At 38.6% G+C, this 21,279-nt stretch overlaps 3 protein-coding genes across 3 annotated transcripts; all 3 read right to left on the bottom strand.

The window, feature by feature from the left end:
- Positions 1 to 8,674: 8,674 nt before the first annotated feature.
- LOC149244570 (TMV resistance protein N-like) lies at positions 8,675 to 14,823 on the bottom strand. Its single transcript, XM_089374893.1, has 4 exons — positions 13,705 to 14,823; positions 13,327 to 13,515; positions 12,949 to 13,239; positions 8,675 to 9,264 (listed from the first exon to the last, which is right to left on the bottom strand). The coding sequence occupies exons 1-4, from the start codon at positions 14,710 to 14,712 to the stop codon at positions 8,794 to 8,796; spliced, it is 1,959 nt and encodes a 652-aa protein (XP_089231019.1). The 5' UTR covers positions 14,713 to 14,823; the 3' UTR covers positions 8,675 to 8,793.
- LOC149244569 (toll/interleukin-1 receptor-like protein) lies at positions 14,787 to 15,281 on the bottom strand. Its single transcript, XM_089371589.1, has one exon. It carries the CDS (start codon positions 15,279 to 15,281, stop codon positions 14,787 to 14,789), a length of 495 nt encoding a protein of 164 aa, XP_089227715.1.
- A 4,482-nt stretch (positions 15,282 to 19,763) lies between these two features.
- LOC149244568 (uncharacterized) lies at positions 19,764 to 20,747 on the bottom strand. The gene has a single exon (XM_089371588.1). The coding sequence runs from the start codon at positions 20,745 to 20,747 to the stop codon at positions 19,764 to 19,766; it is 984 nt and encodes a 327-aa protein (XP_089227714.1).
- Positions 20,748 to 21,279: the final 532 nt, after the last annotated feature.

Raw genomic sequence — 21,279 nt, 5'->3', positions numbered from 1 at the left:
GGGTGCAGACAGTAAACTACGAGCATATTCCATTTAGATGTCGTAGATGCCACGAACACGGGAACCTTCTAAGAGACTGCCCTCTCACTAAAGCAGAAATCAAAGGAAATACTAACACAGCAACAGACACAAACAGTTTTCACAAAGTAGTTCATAAAGGAAAAAGTGGCAAAAAAGGGCTAAAGAAAAACCAAGCGGGAGGGCAAAAGGTTAGTCAAAATCAGATCTAATTTCTTAAAGAGAATGAAGTGATAGCAGCAGAAGATCAAGTAATGAAGGAAGGTTATGAGAAGAGGGATAAGGAAGAGAATATTGAATACACACAGGAAAATGAAAAACAGAAAGGAAACATGATGAATGATTCAGAACTAGAAATGGATTAGGAAATGAACCAGAGTGAGATGGAAACGGAAGACAATGAGCTACAGGAGATTCTTGACATAGAAAACCTAGATCTAGAAGGGTTCTTGAATCAAGGAACTAAGGGCAGGATAGAATCACTACCACAAGAAGAGATCAATAGAATACAACAATTATTCTTATGGAAAACTCAGACCAAGGGTTTGGAGGAAGCAAACAACACTGAAAGACAGAGCATTGAAGGAGGGAAAGCAATAAAAATGACTCCAGGGTTAGCACCGAGAAATCCCAGAAAGAAAAGAGGCAGGAAAAAGCAGAATGAGCTCCTGATGGAATGTGGCAAGCTCATGGTAGACTCAGGTAAGATGAAAGATCTAACCAGTTACTCCTTCACCAATTGTTAATTATGAAGTTCACAACTTGGAATATTAGAGGTCTTGGCAGCAAGAGAAAACAGAGAATGCTGAATAACAGAATGCAGCAAGCAGCCCCAGATATAATTTTTGTCCAAGAAATGAAATGCTCTATTCAAAAGTTAAGACAAATCCATAGTAAATGGCTCAGTAGATTTGAGTTTCTAGAAGTTAAAGCTGAAAACACAGCAGGGGGTATCCTCACTCTCTGGAATCCCCAAAAGATTGGAATAATTGATGCGGAGGCATCAAGGAACTATTTATCAGTGGTCATACAGCCTGTAGGAGACAGGGATACTTATCTAGTCACGAATGTTTATGGCCCCCAAAGGCTAGATGACAAAATCCGGTTTATAGAATCCTTGGTGGATCTCCGGGCTAGGAATGTAGGGTTACCTTGGGTCATAGGAGGAGACTTCAATATGATTAGATCGCTCTCGGAGAAAAAAGGAGGTACAAGAGCTTTAAATAAATATTCCTCAACCTTCCAAATCTTTTCAGAAAGCATGAATCTTGTTGACATTGAGACAAACAATGGTTTCTGCACATGGAATAATAAAAGAGGAGGGACTCCCAAGTAGCCTCCAAGTTAGATAGATTCATGATCTCTGAAGATATCATGCTTTTAGACAAGGAAATAATGGCAGAAATTCTACCTTTTGGAGGCTTAGATCACTGGCCAGTTCAAATGGAGATCAAAGGCATAGGCACACCAAGAAACCGACCTTTTAGATTTGAAAATATCTAGCTTTCACACCTAAATTTTAACAGCAACATTGAAAAATGGTGGGCGGAAGATTTACAGATTCAGGGATCAACAATGTTCCTACTTCATAAAAGATTAAAGCATATTAAAATGAAACTAAAAGATTGGAACAAGAATGAATTTGGAAATATTTTTGCAGGAAATAAAGCGGTTGAAAACAAAATTCTGGAGCTCAACCAAGCTTTGATCAAGGATCGATTTGATAAAATAAAAAATGATTAGGTAGAGAAACATAATCTAGAATGGGAAAAGTTGTGCAAACAAGAAGAAATTTTTTGGAAACAAAAATCAAGAGTTCAATGGTTAAAGGAAGGAGAGCGCAACACTAAATTTTTCCACTGTTCCACCATTGCTAACAGGACTCACAACAGAATATCTATGATCAAGGACGAGGACAGACAAATTCACCAATCCCATGAGGATATAGAAGCTGTGTTAGTCAGACACTTCAAAAGTATTGCTCAGGTAAACATCTTAGTAAGGGAACCTTTCATCAAGGACTTCACTAAACATATCCCTAAGTTGGTATCCAGAGAGGATAACTGTAATTTAAATAGACCAGTATCTGAAAAGGAGGTCAGTGAGGTACTCAAGGAAATGCAAAATGGCAAAGCTCCAGGTTCAGATGGATTCAATGTGGATTTCTTCAAAGTTTATTGGAATATTGTCAAAGAGGATATTGTAATGGTTGTGGAAGATTCCACACTGAGCAGAACTATTTTGAAAGCTCTCAACACCTCCTTCATCGCCCTAATTCCAAAACAAGATAATGCACAAACGCCAGAGAGGTATAGACCCATAGCCTTATGCAATGTAGTCTACAAGATAATTTCCAAGGTAGTGGCCAACGGACTCAAACCTTTGTTGCCTTTGCTTATCTCGGGGGAACAATTTGGGTATGTGGAAGGCATACAAATTCTAGACAACATCATTCAAGCTCACAAAGTGGTTCACTCGCTAACTAGTAAAAGGAAAGCGAGTATGATAATGCAATTAAACATAGCCAAAGCTTATGATAAAGTAAACTGGACATACATCAAGAAAGTGCTCAGTGCTTTTGGTTTTGATCATAATTGGATCAGATGGGTCATGGCCTTGGTGACTTCCTCCAGCTTCTCAATTTTAGTTAATGGCTCACCCTCTGAAATTTTTCTTCCCTCTAGAGGACTCAGACAGGGTGATCCGCTCTCTCCTTTTCTTTTCATCCTCATGATGGAAGGACTGGGGCGGTCTATTAAGCATGCCAAGGTAACGGGCAAAATTCAAGGACTCCAACTATTGGAGAATGGTCAAGTTCTGACCCATCAACAGTTTGTAGATGAAATCATGTTATAGGGAATCCCCACAGTCAAGGAAGCACTTGCTTACAAAAAAATTTTGAATGACTTTGCCATGGCAACAGGTATGGAGGTCAATCTTTCCAAATCAATTTTTATTTTCTTTAACACCCACATTGCCATTCAGAGGAATGTCTCTAGAATTCTTGGCTTTCAAAGAGAATCCCTCCCCTCTAAGTATTTGGGAGTTCCTCTAATAGCCAAACCTTTGCATAAGAGCATTTGGGAACCAGTAATCATCAAGATGCAAGATAAGGTCAGAAAATGGACAATCGGGTCTTTAAATCTGGCTAGTAGACTGGTCCTAACAAAGGCAGTGCTCCAAGCTATCCCAATCTTTATGCTATCAGCTCTCCCAGTTCCAAAAGGAGTCTTATAGTGATTTAGAAATATTCAAAGAGATTTTCTTTGGAGCAAGGAGGAAACCGGGAAAAAATGGGCTTTAGTGTCATGGGAAAAGATCTGCAAACCCAAGAACCAAGGAGGCCTAGGATTGGATGATCCAGAGATTCTCAATAAGGTTCTTGGGGCCAAGCTTTGGTGGCGGTGGGTTAGGGATCCTAAGGCTCAATGGGCAAGCACCTGGAAGGAAAAATATGCTAGCTCCTGGCATTTTTCTGAGCTAATAAGAATGACTGGAAATATAAAGGGCTCTCCCATATGGAACAAGGCCTGGGAGAACAGAGGGGTGGTTCAAAAAAACAGTTTCTGGGAAATCAGAGATGGAGATCTTGCACTATTCTGGGAGGATAAATGGCAACAAGAACCAACACTCTTGAAAGAGGAATTTATGGGCCTCAAGCAAGAGACAGACAACCAAGGGTTAGTAAAAGTTAAGTACATTTGGGATCATGCTAGCAATACAGGAAAATGGAGAACATGGAAGAAAATAGATGGCAGAGAGGACAGTACCCTTAACAGGAGAGCAGAGAACCTAAAGCGGATGTTGGATAAGAGGATGATTCTTGTCACTGAAGGGCAGGATCAACTAAGATGGGGTAACAACAAAGAGGGAAACTTCAATATTAAGGAAGCAAAAGGTATTCTCCTGGGGCTGGAATCCCAAGCTCCAGTCAAAATTTGGCAGAAGCTATGGAGGAGCAAAAGTTGGATGAAGATCAAACTATTTATGTGGTTGGTTCAACATAGGAAAATCCTAACCTGGGACAATATTAGAAAAAGGGGTATGTTGGGACCCTCCAGATGCCAGCTCTGTGAAGCACAAAAGGAGACAATGGAACATCTTCTCAACAGTTGCGTTCTCACCTCAGGGTTATGGGATTTTTTTGCCACCCTCTTCAAGCAGTCTGATAGAGACAAAGATAGTATAACTAACACCCTAAACAATTGGAGGAATAGTGTTTCGGATAATGAAGTTCTTAACTCTGCCTGGGCTCTCTTGCCAAGTTTCATAATATGGAACGTGTGGAAAGAAAGAAACAAAATAATTTTCAAAGAAGAGAAGAACTCCTCTCTTAGCCTGTTGGAGCAGATATTGAAACAGTTAAAAGAGATAGTAAGCACAACAGTTAGGGATCTCCCTAAAAATCCTCCCTCAAAAACAGAGTTGGAAATACTCAAGTAGTTAGATATGCAGGGGCTCATCCCACAAGGCCTGGACAGGACAATAAGCATGAAGGAAGAGGTTAAAGAATTCTGGAACCCCGCCCCGGGAAGGATTTTTGAAATATAACATCGATGGGGCATCAAAAAATAACCCGGGAATAGCGGGCTTTGGAGGAGTTCTTCAGGATGAAAATGGAAGCATCATCTCCCTTTTCCATTGTCATTTAGGAAAAGCCACCAACAACATGGCAGAACTTATGGCATTGGAGCAATGCTTAGAACTTCTAAAACAGGAAAACTATCAAAATGTGATAATAGAAGCTGACTCAGAGTTAGTCATCAACGCAGCCAAGAAAATTAGCCATGGAACAGGGCCAGAAAAAGTTACAAAACACTGGAGGTTAATTAAGGTGCTCCATAGAATTCAGGATCATCTTCAGGGACTACGCACACTCAGATTCATCCATGTGTGTAGAAAGGCCAACAAATTGGCAGACATTCTTGCCAATCAAGGTGTCACCTGCAAGGATAGCAAAATTTCGTGGGGTTGGCTTGCAATGCCACGGAGCGGACTAAAAGAACTCTGCCATAACCAGGCGGAAGAGGATAAGAGAGTGTATCAGAACAAAACTAAGGAAACCAACACACAATGAGAAAAATGATGCAGGACTCACATTTTTTGTCAGACAGATCTATGGCAGTTAGCTCGCCAGGGGCGGCCTCAGCAACTATGGTTATCACAACAACGAAAATACCCGGAGGCGGGAGTTTGGTTCTCACAGTTATGGGAAAGGACGAGAAGAATATCCGATGGCCCTGTTCGGGTGACTTCATTTCACTTTTTTTCCAGAGTTGGGGGTTAAAACCACTTTTCGGGTGGTTTTGGTGCGATCACACCGCGTTCAAGCTGAAGGCGGTTTCGAATTTGGGGCAGCGACAACATTCTTCTTTTAACACGTGGAGGAGGGTGGGGTATGAAAACCACTCTCATCGCACTATAACCTTCGGTTATTTCAGGCGAGCGATCATCAGTGTTGTCGTCTGATCTTTGCAAGCCCGATCAATGGTCTGGATGGTGCGAGCAGTTTGGTGGGACTAGAGGATTAAACATCAGGCTTCTTTTTGGAGCGATAAGCATCTCCACCGTCGGGTTTAAGTAGATCTTGGCCGATAGTGTTTTTGTGGCAGGCTCAAGGTTTGCTGGCGCGGGTATTTGTGGGGATGGTTCTTGTGCCCTGCGACCCCCGTCGCTTAGTTTTTTTAGTACTCAAATGTGATAGGCAAGAAAGTTTTGAGGTCGGAGGGCCTAGGCTCTTTAGGACTCGTTTATTTTGGGACTTTCACCACTATGTGGGGAGGAAATGTGTATATATTGTAAATTATGTGTGATTTAATAAAATATAAGGCACAACTCTTGCTTCAGCAAAAAAAAGAAGAAGCAAATGAATGTAGTGAATGGAAAACGACTATGGAACAGGGATATGAATCTATAATCAGGAACAACACTTGGGAACTAGTTGAACTTCCTAGAGGGAAACAAACCATAGGTTGTAAATGGTTGTATAAACCCGCAGATGGAACCATAGATAAATTAAAAGTTAGATTGCTAGCAAAGGGGCATTCACAAAAAGAAGGCATTGACTATGAAGAGACCTTTGCCCTTGTAGCTAAACTTAATACCATCAGAATGTTGATTGCTTTAGCTACTAAGAAACATTGGATGATTCACCAACTAGATGCAAAGTCTGCATTTTTAAATGGAAAATTGAAAGAGGAGGTTTATTTAGAGCAACCTGAAGGGTTTGTCCAGAAAGGGAAAGAACATTTAGTCTGTAGATTAAAGAAAGCTCTTTATGGACTAAAGCAACCACCCAGGTCTTGATATGAAAATATTGATTCATTTTTTCTGCAATTTGTCTACAACAGAAGTAAAAACGACCCTAATCTTTATACCATGAAAGATGAACAAGGGTGCATAGTGTTGATTTCTTTGTATGTAGATGATTTGATTATTATAGGTGATGCTACTTATCTAATCAAAGAAATCAAGCAACAGATGTCGCAAGTGTTCGAAATGAAACACCTTGGTGAATTAAGATACTGTTTGGGTCTTGAGATCTGGAGAGATTCAGGAAAAACATTTTTGTCCCAGGGAAAGTATGTCAAAGGACTACTAGAAAGATTTAGGATGGATCAGTGTAAGTCTGCAGCAGTACCACTACAACAAAACAACAAACTGCAGAGTGAGAATGGATCTAAAGAGGCAAATGTGACACTTTACAGACATCTGATTAGGAGCCTAATCTACCTCACCACTTCAAGACCAAATTTGGCTTATGCAATCAGTGTGCTAAGTCAATACATCTCCAAGCCACTTGAAAGTCATTGGAATGCAGTGAAAAGTGTTTTGAGGTATCTACAAGGTATTGTAGATTATGGTATTATTTATACTAATTCCTCTGATGTTAGATTGACATGATTTACAAATTCAGACTGGGTTGTAAATGTAGATGATCACAGATCCATAACAGGCTATGCATTCAGCATTGGATCCGGGGTGATTACATGGAACAGTGAGAAATAGAACATAGTTTCCTTATCTTCAGCGAAAGCAAAGTATCAAGCTATGTGTGCAGCAACATGTGAGGTAGTTTGGTTGCGGAGACTTCTCCAAGATGTTGGGGAAGAACAAAAAGATGCAACAACAATTAGATGTGACAATCAGAGTTCAATCAAACTTGCTAATACTCCGGTGTTTCACAAAAACGCTAAACACATTGAAACACAGTTCCACTTTGTCAGGGAGAAAGTGCAATCAAAAGAAATCCATTTGGTATATTGTAATACATGTGATAATGTTGCAGACATTTTCACTAAGCCTCTTGGAAAAATCAAGTTTGAAATGTGTAGGGAGATGTTAGGCATATTTGTGAACCCCTTCTTTATTAAGGGGGAGTGTTAAAGATAATGGAGAATATCTTAGAATAGTGACTTGGTTCACGAGACCTCAGGATAGGAATTAGTTTGTATTTGTTAAGTTATGGTTCTAACTTCCCTAAATCTATGATTACTATGTAATGTGTGATGTACATGAACAATGTAGAGCGTTCTACAGCGCCGAGTCTCTTGGTTCATGCTCTCTCTCGTAGAGCTGACCAATGGTTTTCATTCTATTTAATACAAAACATTGCATTTTTAACACTTCCTAGTTGGATGGCTCGATAAAATTTAAGGTTTTGTGGTGATTGTTATCTAAGTTAATTTATGAATATTGTATATACAAATAAATAATTACACATATTTACAAAACATACAACTAAATATGACTATGATTATTTTATTTTATCTATGATTAGAGGACCTCGCACTTACAAAATTATTAATAAAAATATTAAAAAATATGAAAAAAAACAATATTAAAATTTTAATTTATAAAATTTGAAATATTATTTTATTTAAAAGTCAAAATTAATTTTTTTTGAAAACGTTGCAGCCACAATATTCAGCTCAATAAATTTATTTATAATTATAATTAAATAAAACATTTTTATCAACAATAAGTAATGTAATTCTTTCATATTTATAAATAAATAAATAAAAATATATAAATAAAAATATATAAAGAAATCAATATAATTGTGTTAGGTTTAAAAAATAATAATAATTTATAAGTAATTAAATTAGTTTATAATTGTTTTAGGTTAAAAAATGTAATATTTGAATAAAAAAATAATATAATTTGTTTTAAGAAAATTAAATAGAGCTATTTTTTTTAAATGGCCATATTTTAATTGTCAAATCAGTAATGGATATCTATGGCTTGATATTATTTGCAAATGTAAACTAACTCATTATTGTTATTCAAAGAAAACAAACCATCTAAAATTACAGGTTAATAATTTCCACATAAAATTACTTTTTAATAGTCTATAAAAAAAATCCTCTCAATCTTAAACCATTAACCTATTTCCTTAAATCCAAAAACAAAAAACAAAAAACCAACACTTAACCAAATTCAATATAATAACCATCTTTAAAAAAACAAAAACACCCCTAAAATACAGTTTTATAACATCATATAATATAATATAATAGCGATCTTTAAAAAACAAAAACACGCGACAGAGGACAATACAATACAATTACAATTAATTGAGGTGAAAACCAAAAACAAACCTACTTCATATAAAAAGTTAATTTAAAAAAAAGCACAAAATAAAACCATTAAAATATATTACAGATCCTTCTCATTGAGTTTCCATTCAGAACCCGTCAATCTTTTGAAAACATTCCATTCAACCATACTTATCACCTGTGATCCCTATCTGTACCAAAATGGAAGGTTTTTCTTTTATGACAATGCCATTATCATTTCTTTGCAAACTTGTGAAACCTTTGTGCCCTTATCGACCATCATAATCCATCCCCCTGCCACATTGTCCACTGCCCGAACGCCCCACCGTGAGCGATGAGATACACAGATGTTGTTATACCCTTTGTCAGCACTGAACAGATTACACTCTTCCGTCCACATTAATATGTGAAAGTATAGTTCACTACCGCCGCAGGATCGGGGGTATTCAACTCCCATTTTGAATTCATCAACTGACACACCATCATCACTCGCTTCAAATCTTACATCAAACAAATCCTGCCCGTACCAGTGGGAAGGAGGGTGAAAGGTGAGAAAGCACATCAACGTAGCACCGTACGACTGGGGTTCTTCCATCCTCATATGAAGCTCAGATGAACCTCCAGCAAAGTCAACATCCACCACTCTGAGGTTAAATTTTCCCGCAATGGAATATATTCCTCGCCTGACCTGCACAAATTTGAGAAGTTCATTTCAATTGATAAATTATACAATTCAATCTATCGATTTATTGCTTGAAAGATTAACTCCGCTCTCGGAAAATTAAATACCTCGTAAACTTCTGGGTACAGAGGACGAAAAGTTAATGAATTCCCTACTATTCCACTCCCTACTGTTCCACTCAAGAAGGCCGTTGATAGATTTTCATGAGAAGTCGATGCCTGCACACATTTCCCAAATCCGTTTAGCACAACTATAATGTAGTCTCGTTAAACTGGCCACGACAGTAAATAAAGAAGAAAAATAAGATTACACATCCACCGATAACAGAACACGACTAACCATGAATGAATACGCTGTGTAATACTAACCAAAAAATTGCAAATGTCATTCCAGAGAGCACGAGTGTCTGTTGAAACGCGGAGACATTTCAACCGATCCCGTTGACTCAGTCCCTGTATGCTCTTCAGCTCCCAACACGCCTCCGCTTGAATCTCTTCCAACGATGTCAGACCTTCAACATTCAAGGTTTCCAACACAGAGCATCGATTTGCCTTGAGGACTTTGAGGTCTACCAGATTTGAAAGGCTTGTTATTGTCTTCAATAGCGAGCATCCTTGCAGGTTTAATCTTACTAATGTCGATGGCAAGTTTTGAACCTCCTTTAGCTCCTGATTTCCTGAAAGATCAAGAGTTTCAAGGCTGGGTAAAACATGTTCAGGAAAATGTATCTTGGTTATCTTCGTGCCACTCAAAGTGAAATCTCTTAAAACTGTGCCAACCTGCATGGTCCCCTTTTCAAAACTAAATATTTTGATTGGACAATCCCTTATTGTTGGTGTACATGCACTAGCTGTAGACTAGCCGTAGACTTAGACTAGCTGTAGACTAGTTGTGTTGGTGTACATGCACCTAGATTAGCTCTAGTTAACTTATTGCTTGCATGCATGCGCACAGCACACTTAACTTTAGTTAGCTTTAGTTATTGCATGCACAACTAAGCTTAACTTAGTTGCTTTTGTGTATTTATTCTAAACCTCATAATGTAGAATTTACTTTTCATTCTTTCTCAATTCTTGCTCGCTTTCTTCTTTGCCTTGCAAGCTTGTTATTGTTTTACAGATCTAGATCTATCTGTGTTTCTCAAAATCTTACATGGTATCGGAGCACAGGGATTTGTAAATCAGTGCACAAGCAATTTATTTGCAGGTTCAGAAGATTGAAGCAACAAGAAAGAATGGAGTCTAAATTGGAGTTTCCACCATCGGCAATTCTCACTCCATATAACTATTTCGAATGGAAGCCAAAGATTCAACTTCATCTCAGAAGTAGAGGCTTATTTCGAATAACCATGGAAACGGAAGTTGAACCAACATCGGCAGTGGAGAAATCAAGATATTTCAATCGCATGGACGAGGCCTTCGGCATCCTATGTTTTTCTATTTCTCCGGAACTGCTATTTCATGTTGAATCATGTTCAACTCCAAATGAGGTATGGAAAATTTTGGAAGAATTGTTTGGAAAACAAAATGAAATGCTTAGAATGGTAGAGGATTCGATAGCAATCTATAGAAATCGCCGTGAAAGCTTTAGCTCAGAACCGGAGGACCCGCATGTCGCCAGCCTGTACGCCACCAACTACGTCCAAGGTCTCCAAGAAACCGACGGTGGTGACCCTAACCAGTTGGAGGGCACCATCAGAGGCACTGTCTACGCACCTGGCTGTGCAAACGTTGCATGCACGGGAAACGAGCCAAAGAAGGATAACGTAGCAGCCTTCGGATTCGAAGCCGCGACCTCTGCGCGGGTGTCCTGCTCCTTGCAGGACGACGTCAAGGAATTCGCCGAGAAGTGCATGTACACCAACACCCCCCCTTAAGCATAACTTAGGTGAGTGTGATGCAATAATGAATGGGTCCCGACAATACGGCCATTTTAGGTACCCATATACAATGCATAAAAAATGAGGAAAGAAGGAAAACCCAGTGGGCAGAAAACCGCCCCTCAAAATATAATGCAAAAATAGAGAAACGACAACTGCTAGGCAGTTGTGTTCTTCACCCCGAGTCGATCTCGACGGGAACGGATTCCGGCCCGAATTCGAGCGTCCCGGAGAATTCCGACGCGCGGTCCACCATGCAGTGGGAGGAGCGGCTGCCCCTTGACTTGCCACTGGGAGAAGGTGCTGGGACGCTTTCCATCACTACCCAACTCGGCACGCAGACGGGCCGCCGCTCCTCCCACTGCATGGTGGACCGCGCGTCGGAATTCTCCGGGACGCTCGAATTCGGGCCGGAATCCGTTCCCGTCGAGATCGACTCGGGGTGAAGAACACAACTGCCTAGCAGTTGTCGTTTCTCTATTTTTGCATTATATTTTGAGGGGGGGTTTTCTGCCCACTGGGTTTTCCTTCTTTCCTCATTTTTTATGCATTGTATATGGGTACCTAAAATGGCCGTATTGTCGGGACCCATTCATTATTGCATCACACTCACCTAAGTTATGCTTAAGGGGGGGTGTTGGTGTACATGCACTAGCTGTAGACTAGCCGTAGACTTAGACTAGCTGTAGACTAGTTGTGTTGGTGTACATGCACCTAGATTAGCTCTAGTTAACTTATTGCTTGCATGCATGCGGCACAGCACACTTAACTTTAGTTAGCTTTAGTTATTGCATGCACAACTAAGCTTAACTTAGTTGCTTTTGTGTATTTATTCAAAACCTCATAATGTAGAATTTACTTTTCATTCTTTCTCAATTCTTGCTCGCTTTCTTCTTTGCCTTGCAAGCTTGTTATTGTTTTACAGATCTAGATCTATCTGTGTTTCTCAAAATCTTACACTTATAACCAAAACTTCCATATTCGGCCCTGCAATTTCCTTCCATAAAATAAGCTCAAGCTCTTCGAGATCTATCAAAACTAACTCTTTCAACTCTTTTAATCGTCTCAAATCACCCAGAGACTGTCGTAACTCTGTCCTCACGTTAGCACTAGGGAACTTCCGCTTCTGCACTCGCAATTTCCCTATTCCAAGCATTTGTAACTTATCCGGCAGATTCAAATTAATGGGCAATTTTAAATGAGTAGATAGTATATTCAAGTATCTTAAAGACTTTTGATTTTCGATTCCGGCCGGCAAATATTTCAACTTGCTACAACCTTCGAAATCGACATACTCAAGTGATGACATATTTCCCAAGAAGTCTAAGGGGATGGAGAGATTATAGCAGTTTCGCAAAGCGAGAAATTGGAGATGCATCAATTCAGAGAAGGATTCGGGCAGTTGGGTTAGATTTCCGCAGCCGGATAGATCTAAATGTTTGAGGCTTTTGAGTTCCCCAAACCCAATGGGGAGCGAGTGTAGAAATGTGATATTCCTCAACACAATCTTGCTCGGATTTTTTATGCTGGTTCCCATCCATTCCAGAAAGCGGAAAAAATAAGATGCCGTCAAGCCTTCCCTGCTGCAATTTGACACCATCGCAGAATCGTTAAGATCAAGGCTGCTGCTAGAGGTACTCGCCCCTGACTTAACCCGCTTGTTGGGCCTTGGATGTGTGTTTGTCACATCAATATTCAAGACACTCAAGTTCCGAGGAGGCTGCAAATGTTAATGCACATAATGTGTTTAATACTATGTGGGACGAATTTCACTATACTCAAAATACTCAGCAAACTATGGATGTACTTACCATATTAAATCTTTGGAAGAACTGCTCGAGGTCCCCACGTCCTTCAAGTTCCAAAACTCTCAAATTTCCCAGTGAAACGGTGTGAGGAAAATAGATGGAGCTGAAACTGCGCAGGCGAAGCCACACCAAATCTCCCGACATATCCCACATACCGAAAAATGTCGACAAATCTATGGGGACCTCAACTACAAAGAGGCGTACACCTACACCTTTAATGTAATTCGTGCAATCTGGCAGATGCTCACCTTTCGGTGTCCGAATCCCTCGTATCAAACAAGAATCGGCTCCGCCCTAACAAACGCATTTCAGGGAGTTCAATTAAACGCCCGTTTGTAATGAATCGTTTCATAAAAATAAGAGAAAATATGCTTTGCTTACTTGTAACTTCAACATCAATTCCTCTACATCTTTCGAGCAGCCGAGCCGTAGTGGGTTACGCGTTGGGAGCACACCAAACTGTTCCCTGGCGATATGTCTGGCCAACTGCCTGATATGCTCATGCATTGTAATTTTCTCCGTCTTTGGTAGGTGGACATAATCGCAGCTGGGGAGATTGAATCCATCACTCTCAATCGAAGGAAAGAAAACAAAAACAAAAAAAAGTTAGGGCGTTTAAGATCCCAAGGGAACAACAGTTTTGGCGAAAAGAGAGAAAAAAAACCATAAAATACAGAGATAATTCTAATCAGTTTTGGCGAAAAGAGAGAAAAAAACATAAAATACAGAGATAATTCTAATAAATTTCGGTCGGGATACCATTTCATCATCTTGTAACTCATCATAAAACTCGACTAGGCATTTTTGACGGAGATTTTCAAGGCAATCACAGACGTCTGTGTAACCTAGGCCCTCAAATACTCGAACTGCGACTTCTTTTTCCTCTCCCACCAAGAAACAACCGATGTCCAAAAATATCTCCTTCTCTTCACTATTCAGAGCCTCGTAACTCACTTTTAACGTGTCCACTATATCCTTATGCAGTCTTCTTGAGAACTTTTCCAACTGCGGCTTCCAATATTCTTCTTTCCAGTGGCCACGAAAATGTCCGCCTAGCACTTGTAAGGATAATGGCAACCCACCACAAATTTTCAAAACCTCCGCAACCAAACATTCGAATCCTTCATATGGTTCGGATTGATCAAACGCATGCCAGCAGAAAAGCTCCTGAGCATGCTCTGTCTGCAATGGCTTCAGATTATACACTACAGTTTTTGGAGAAGAGCGTCTGAGTAAATCTTGATCACGAGAAGTGATCAAAATCAAACTACGCGATCCCACAACATCAGTGACTAGTAGATTACTTATTTGCTCGATATGATCCACGTCATCCAAAACAATCAGAACTTGGAGTCCTCGGAGACGATCGCGAAAAATACCTTTTCCATGTCTGGTATCTTCAACATGGAAATCACAACACAGCAGATCCCGAAGGAGCTTCCGCTGCAAAGATGATAAATCCTTTTTCCTGACGTCGGACAAAAAACAAAACCTAGTAAAAGCCGAACGTTTCAGGTTGTAGAGATATCTGACCAGAGTTGACTTGCCTACTCCGGCCATTCCTGCAATCCCCACAATAACTGTGCCATTTAACGCCCTCTGTTTCTTAATTTCATCATCTATTTCCCTCACAGCTGGATCGAGTCCTACTAGGTATTTACCCACTTCCAATGGTTCCCAATTTACCCCTTTTAACACAGCTTTGACAATCTCCTCCAAAACCTCTCCATGGTCACTGCAAAGCAACAAACACGTACATGCAGTCATAATGATCAGAATTACTGGAAGGAAGGAAGAAACGACTTCGAGAAATCAAAGATTCGTAATAAAGCTGAATGTATTCACCTCACATTAGTTTTGAAGAGAATGCCAGAAATCTCTGAGGCTTTGTTGAGGGCCGCCTTCCATTTCTTGATGTCTTCCATGCCGACTCTGCCTTTCAGTTGGTGTTCTTCAAAGGTTTTCCTATAACATCCCCTCTCACTGTCAATGTAACGAAGGTCTGTGGGCTCAACGTCATAAAACACAGGAATGATCTTCCTGTTGCATCTCAAGATCCAACACAATTCATCCAAACACCAACGCGATTCAGCATAGCGCTCGCTGAAAATGGCAATATGTACTGACGCACTCTCAATGGCTCCGAGAATTGCAGGGGAGAGAGCATCTCCGGTTTGGAGTTCCTTTTGATCGAGAAAAACGCGGAGGCCATGACAATTTGTGAGACGATGGTAGATGAAGCTAGCAAGAGTCCTCTTGACATCGGGTCCCCTGTGACTTATAAAAACGTGGTATGTTGCTGATACTGGCTCTGGCTCTGTGGCAACCGACTCCATTGGATTTTGCAGATGGGATAGTAGGCTATCAGATTGAAAGGAAGATGAATGTATATTTGAGATAAACGAAAGACGCGGCAACGAGAGGAGATAAATTCATATTGATGTGCAGGATCTAATCAAGGTATAAGTAAGGAGAAGCTTTACCCAAATTAACTTGGTGGTACTCTTAAAACTATTAGATATTGCTCTGATACCATATTAGATATTGCCCTGATACCAAATTAGAGATTACACAGGTTACACATAAATACAAAATTTTGAAACACTTAGAACTTTAGAATTTTTCAACACTTGTTTCATATACAGGACAGAGAAAGTTCTGGAGATTGATTGGGGCGGTGGTTTCTTGGAAGCTTGCCCATTGTCAACAAATTTTAGAAACTACATTTAATACATCTGTTGAATTCTAGATAATGGGTAGTTGGAATTAGGAGAAAGCTCTGGAGATTGATTGGGGTGGTGACTTCTTCAGAAAGTTTGCCCATTGTCAACAAATTCTAGAAACTACATTTAATACATCTGCTGAATTCTAAATAATAAATAATTAAAATTAACGCCTTCCAACAAAAACAACTTTACAAAACTGCTCTCCCAGTACACACCTTGTCCTTGTCACCGACAGTCACCACTGCCCTGCCATTCACTTTACCGAACTATCTTCGAAAAATGTGGCGATTGATTCTTGCAGACCTCAGAACCCCACATTATGCGGGCCGACTACCACTCACCTACCAATAATGCCCATTGCCGACCTTATTAGAAGCAAATATTAAGCGCTATACAATAATTTGATGATTGGCTTACTGTGTTTGTTAAGGTTATTGAGCCGAAGGCTAATTTTACAGTTTAGTACGATAGATGTGTAAGTGTGCAGTTGGTAATGAACATCAAAACACAGAACACACTTGCCTGATTTGATTGCCATCGCATTGTTTTCGCACAATGTTCAGGGACAATTTTAAAGATGGAAATTTATTTTAAATTTTAGAAATTTTGGTAAATTTCACTAGTCCATAATATGAAATCCATAAAATGTTTAGAGATATTTTTGTAAAAATATTCAAATTTATAATATTTTTATATAGTCTATATATAATGTTTTGGTGATTTTTAAGGTAAAATAATTTTATTCTATAAAATTTGGGTGAGTCATTTAAAAAAAATGGAAATTAGCAAATTTTTTTTTGAAAAAATATAGAAAATTAGACAATTGACGAATATTAAGCCCTAAAATTTTCCCCCACAAATATTTGTCACGAATATTAGTGTATCCCTGTTGTTTTCATCATTAATTACTGTGCGCTGGTTGGTTCAACAATGAAGGTTGTCAGGTTATTGTTTAATGTCGAGCTTACTTCAACTATCCAGTTTGCGTTTGCATTGAATCGAATCAGAATTTTTCACTTCCACTATTAGATTATTTTTTCTCACATTGTTTAGCATGGTTATTGATATAACTCCATTGTTTTGAACATTATTACTACGACGTTGTATAGATTAATGGTCAACTTGTTCTAGATCAACGCATTGTAATGCACTATTAAAATGCAAGTGTTCATGAAGCATTAACAACGCTTCTAAGTTGTGTGGAAATCAGTCTAGGGGTGTATGGCGTCCAGGAATTTTGCATAGTTATCTCATATGCACAGAGCTCGAGGTGGAACTATGGTTCCCTTGGATATGTAGCATGAAAAAAAGTTCAGTGTCTAGAATTAATCACCATTATCACAACCTAATATAAAATAAAATCAGTAAATTTATGCACCATGTTTCCGTCTAATGATTGGTTCACAATATTTTCCCAAATTTCCAAGTTCAAAATACATTGGGGATAGACTCGTTTACATGGAAAATTAAAATTGAATTAAATATGATAAATCCCGACCGCAACAAGGCACCATCTACCTTAAGCACATATTCTGTTTTATTAAAGATTGGTAAGATTGCCTTACATTTACAAATAGAATGCCACACCCAGGCAGACATGCATGTGTTTTAATTTTTTTTATTATGACATGTACATCAAACACCTATATCGGGAAAAAGACTCCCACCCTGGGGGCATTGTTATACGCATTGCTCACAGCGTCGTTTCAGAGGTTTCGCGCAAAAGTCTTTGCAGGGACCCCGTCACTTTTTTATTGTTTTGACGAGTATTGAAGATGCTCTCAAATTTATTCGGGTACAGTAAAAGCTCACCCATAGTTGCACAATTCATGTGTAATTTCCATATTGACCATGATTGAGCATCTTGAAACGTTTTTTTAATTTTGTTTGTATCTTAGTTTGAATCCACAAGAAATGTGCATTTAAATCTACATTGTTATATCTACATTGTTATTGTATTTTTTTTTCAGTGGGGGAGAAAATCTCCGCTGAAAAATCATAATATATCGCAGGATTCGAACGTGGTTGAGAGGTGCGAAAATCAACCACCCCAACCACCATGTCATGCACACCGGGTGCATATTTTTTTTGGTTGAAATACATATGTGCTTTAATGTTTAAATTTAATTTAATTTGTATATAAATATTAAAATTAGTGGATCGTGATAACAGTCATTGAATTTAAGGGAAAATGGACTAAATATCATCATCACATATTTCTCCTTTGTCATTCTGGCCACTCCTTCCATAATAATGACATGAACAATGAGTTGAAAGAAAATTTTAATAGAAGATGCCGTGAAAAAGAGTTTTGTGAATTTCATCGTGGTTCTTGAATATCCATCCACTCAAGTGTTGGAACTCCTTTTGAAACAGTTGGTATTAGGTGTCTCTTATAAATATTCTGATAGATATTTTTAATAATAAAATAGTAATATTGTTAATTATTACCATCAATGTTTTATTAAAAAATATATAATTTTATATTTTTAAAACATGTTTTGATCAACCAATTTATATAAATTTAAATAAACATATGGAGACCCTGTTTGGTTCACTCGTTTAATAGTTCCGCTATTCATGGAAATATTGGTTCACTGATTTAACCGTTCCGCTCTTCATGGAAATATTAAATAACCATAGAGCCACTTCAAGAATTATAATTCAGCGTTCAAAAACATTAATAATTTGGTTTAAATGAAATTATACATATTTTATAATTGGAAAAAAAATTTTAAGTAAATAATTTGTCCAAAATAATTAAAGATAAATTGATAAATAAAGATAAATTGATAAATGATTAAAAAATTGAATAAAGATATGGTGCAGATCATGTTTAGTTTGTTCCTTGAACAATATCAATGCTCATGGAAATATTAAATAGTTTATTTTTGAAAAGGTCAATAATTTTGTTTCAATATAATTGTACATATTTTATTATTGGAAAGACATTTTTAAACCCCAAAAAAAATCTATATTTTAGAATTTTAAATAAATAATCTATCTAAAATAATTAGAAATCGACAAACATAGGTATATAAATGATGAAAAATAATGTTTTCTATCTTATCTTAGATGATAAAAATTAATGAGGATATGCCAAATAAATTAGTCCAGTGATAATGCTTTGGCATCATCCAATCTCTTTCGCTAACTACAACCAGTTCTTTATTTGAAAACATAAAACTAAAAATGTAATTTAATTATCTTATGAAACTGTAAGCTTTGGCTTCACCCAATCTCTTAAAATTGCTATAGTAATAGCAAGTTCTTTATCTATAAAAAGTAAAGTCGTACTATAACTAAAGCTAGTTGAAAAATTATCGAAAAAGCTAATGCAATGTATATATTAATTATCGTTTTTTTTTGCTTGAGCAAGAGTACTTCCTTCTATTTCATTACATCGTAAATTTTTTTACAGAATTTACAAAACCCTGTACTCTAGGAGGCAACAGGGTCACCAAGGGCATGATGCCAAAGTACAGCATCACCCCGAAACAACCGATAGCTAGATCAATCACCCTCAACTATCGGATGACACAAAGCAAACAAAAGCCTAAACTGAGGCTTAAAAACACCCCCCTCACTTAGGCGAAAAGCCCGACAAGACCCGTGGCCCCACCGAAAAGGCACCAATAGATCTGACGGTAGAGACATCCCCAAGAGATCAGACGGCCTCCCTAAAAATCGCACCACCTAACATGCGCGAAACTTAACTCGCGATGGAGGGTGGTATTCCAACCCCGCACTGGCCACGTGGCGGAAGTCTAATGGAATCGCTCCCAAAAAAACTAAACCACTTACCATCCCAAATCTGTGTGATCACCCTTAAACCACTATAACCTGGTTTTCCGAATGGGAAGAGGAATGAAGGGGAAACCACTTCATCGGGAAACAAGAGCCACCAAAACTCAGACACTCCCATGACAGAACCGGCAACGACGACCACCATGGACCACGGGAAGAACCTGATGAGCAATCTGAAGAGGAAGGGCTTGGCCATTTTCCACCAGGAAAAAACCAGACAACTTAGAACTTATCTGTTTTCCCCTCGTCTCCCCGAGAACTGTGACCTAACTTTATTAGATGTAATCATACAATTTCTTTCCTCCGGACCCAATGTTTGAAAAGTTCTCTGTCTTCCGCCACTTGTTCCTCACAAAGAGCTTTCACTCTTCCCAAAGACATTTCCTTCCAGTTTTTCTCAAATCTATTTACAGTCTCAAACGCTTCTTGATTGGCAAGAGTATCCGCGAGTTTGTTGGCTTCTTGTCTAACATGTCTGAAACTAACAGTTCTTAGACTTTGTAGATGCTTCTGTATTCTTTGATACACTTGAATTAGTCTCCAATGTTTTGAGACCTTCTCCGGCATTGCTCCACAACTGATTCTTCTGACAACTTTTATTGTGATTTCTGAGTCTGCCTCTATGATGAAATTTGAGCTATGTGTTTGATTCAATAGGTCCAGGCATTGTTCCAAGGCCATTAATTCAGCCATGTTATTTGTGGCTTTACCTAAATGGCAGTGGAAAATGAAGTTTATAATTCCATCTTCATCTCTCAACACCCCTCCATAACCAACTATTCCAAGGTTGCCTTTTGAAGCTCCATCTATATTGCATTTCAAGTAGCCTTTCGGCGGAGGCTGCCAGAAATCCTTCTCCTTTCCCAAATTTCCATCTTTTCTTCTGAGTCCATTGATAATGGTTTCTTGCAAGCCCAGTTGTCTGAGGGTTCTCATCTCATTTATCGTCGGCGGGTTTTTGGGAAGATTACGAATTGTTGTACCCACTATCTCTCTAATTTTCTTCAAGATCAGATCCAACAGTTGAAGAGGATTGGATTTTTCATCCTTGAAAATTCTTTTATTCCTTTCTTTCAAAACATTCCAGATGATGAAGCTAGGCGTAAAGGCCCAGGCCAGATTAAGAAACTCATTTTCTGAGAAGTTCCTTCTCCACTTGATCAGGGTTTTTGTGATGCTTTCTTTATCACGATCTGTCTGTTGAAAAATGGTGGCAAAAGAATCCCACAACCAAGTGGTAAAGATGCAACTGTTAAGAATATGTTTCATTATTTCCTCTTGAGCTTCACAGAGCTGACATCTAGAGGGCCCAATAATACCTCTTTTCCTGATGTTGTCCCAAGTTAAGATTTTCTTATGGTGAACTAGCCACATGAATGGCTTGATCTTCAACCACCCTTGTTGGCTCTAGAGTTGTTGCCAAGAATTTGTTGCTGTATTGGAATCCAGGTTCAAGAGAATCTTTTTAGCTTCCTTAAGATTGAAGGAGCCTTCTTGATTGAGGCCCCATATTAACTGATCTTGCCCCTCTGTAACCAAGATTTTCCTTTGTTTTATAAAGCTCATAATTTCCTTGGCTTTTATTTTTAGGGGACTGTCCTCATTACAGTCTATGCTTCTCCAATTTCTCCATTTCTCGGAGCTGTGAGTAAGATTACAAAAATCTTTAACTCTGATTGGTCCCTGGGAATCTGTTTCCTGCTTGAGGTCTTTAAATTCATCTTTTAGCATCATTGGCTCTTGTTGCCATTTGTCCTCCCAAAAGAGAGCAAGATCCCCTGATCTGATTTCCCAGAAACTA

This window comes from Pinus tabuliformis, chromosome 8 (assembly GCF_031772625.1).
Source record: "Pinus tabuliformis cultivar Carrire ecotype Pingquan chromosome 8, CPIR1, whole genome shotgun sequence".
Classification (NCBI taxonomy): Eukaryota; Viridiplantae; Streptophyta; class Pinopsida; order Pinales; family Pinaceae; genus Pinus; species Pinus tabuliformis.
This window is presented reverse-complemented; position numbering and strand designations above follow the sequence as displayed.

Bases quoted from the DNA above. Each gene is read 5' to 3' on its own strand.
- LOC149244570 (XM_089374893.1), bottom strand. From the start codon at position 14,712: ATGACTGCATGTACGTGTTTGTTGCTTTGCAGTGACCATGGAGAGGTT. The intron at 13,240-13,326 runs GTAAGCAAAGCA...TGCGTTTGTTAG, and splicing joins AATTGATGTTGAAGTTACAA to GGCGGAGCCGATTCTTGTTT. The intron at 9,265-12,948 runs GTAAGTACATCC...AAATTTGTGCAG, and splicing joins TCTTCCAAAGATTTAATATG to GTCAGGCGAGGAATATATTC.
- LOC149244569 (XM_089371589.1), bottom strand. From the start codon at position 15,281: ATGGAGTCGGTTGCCACAGAGCCAGAGCCAGTATCAGCAACATACCAC.
- LOC149244568 (XM_089371588.1), bottom strand. From the start codon at position 20,747: ATGAAACATATTCTTAACAGTTGCATCTTTACCACTTGGTTGTGGGAT.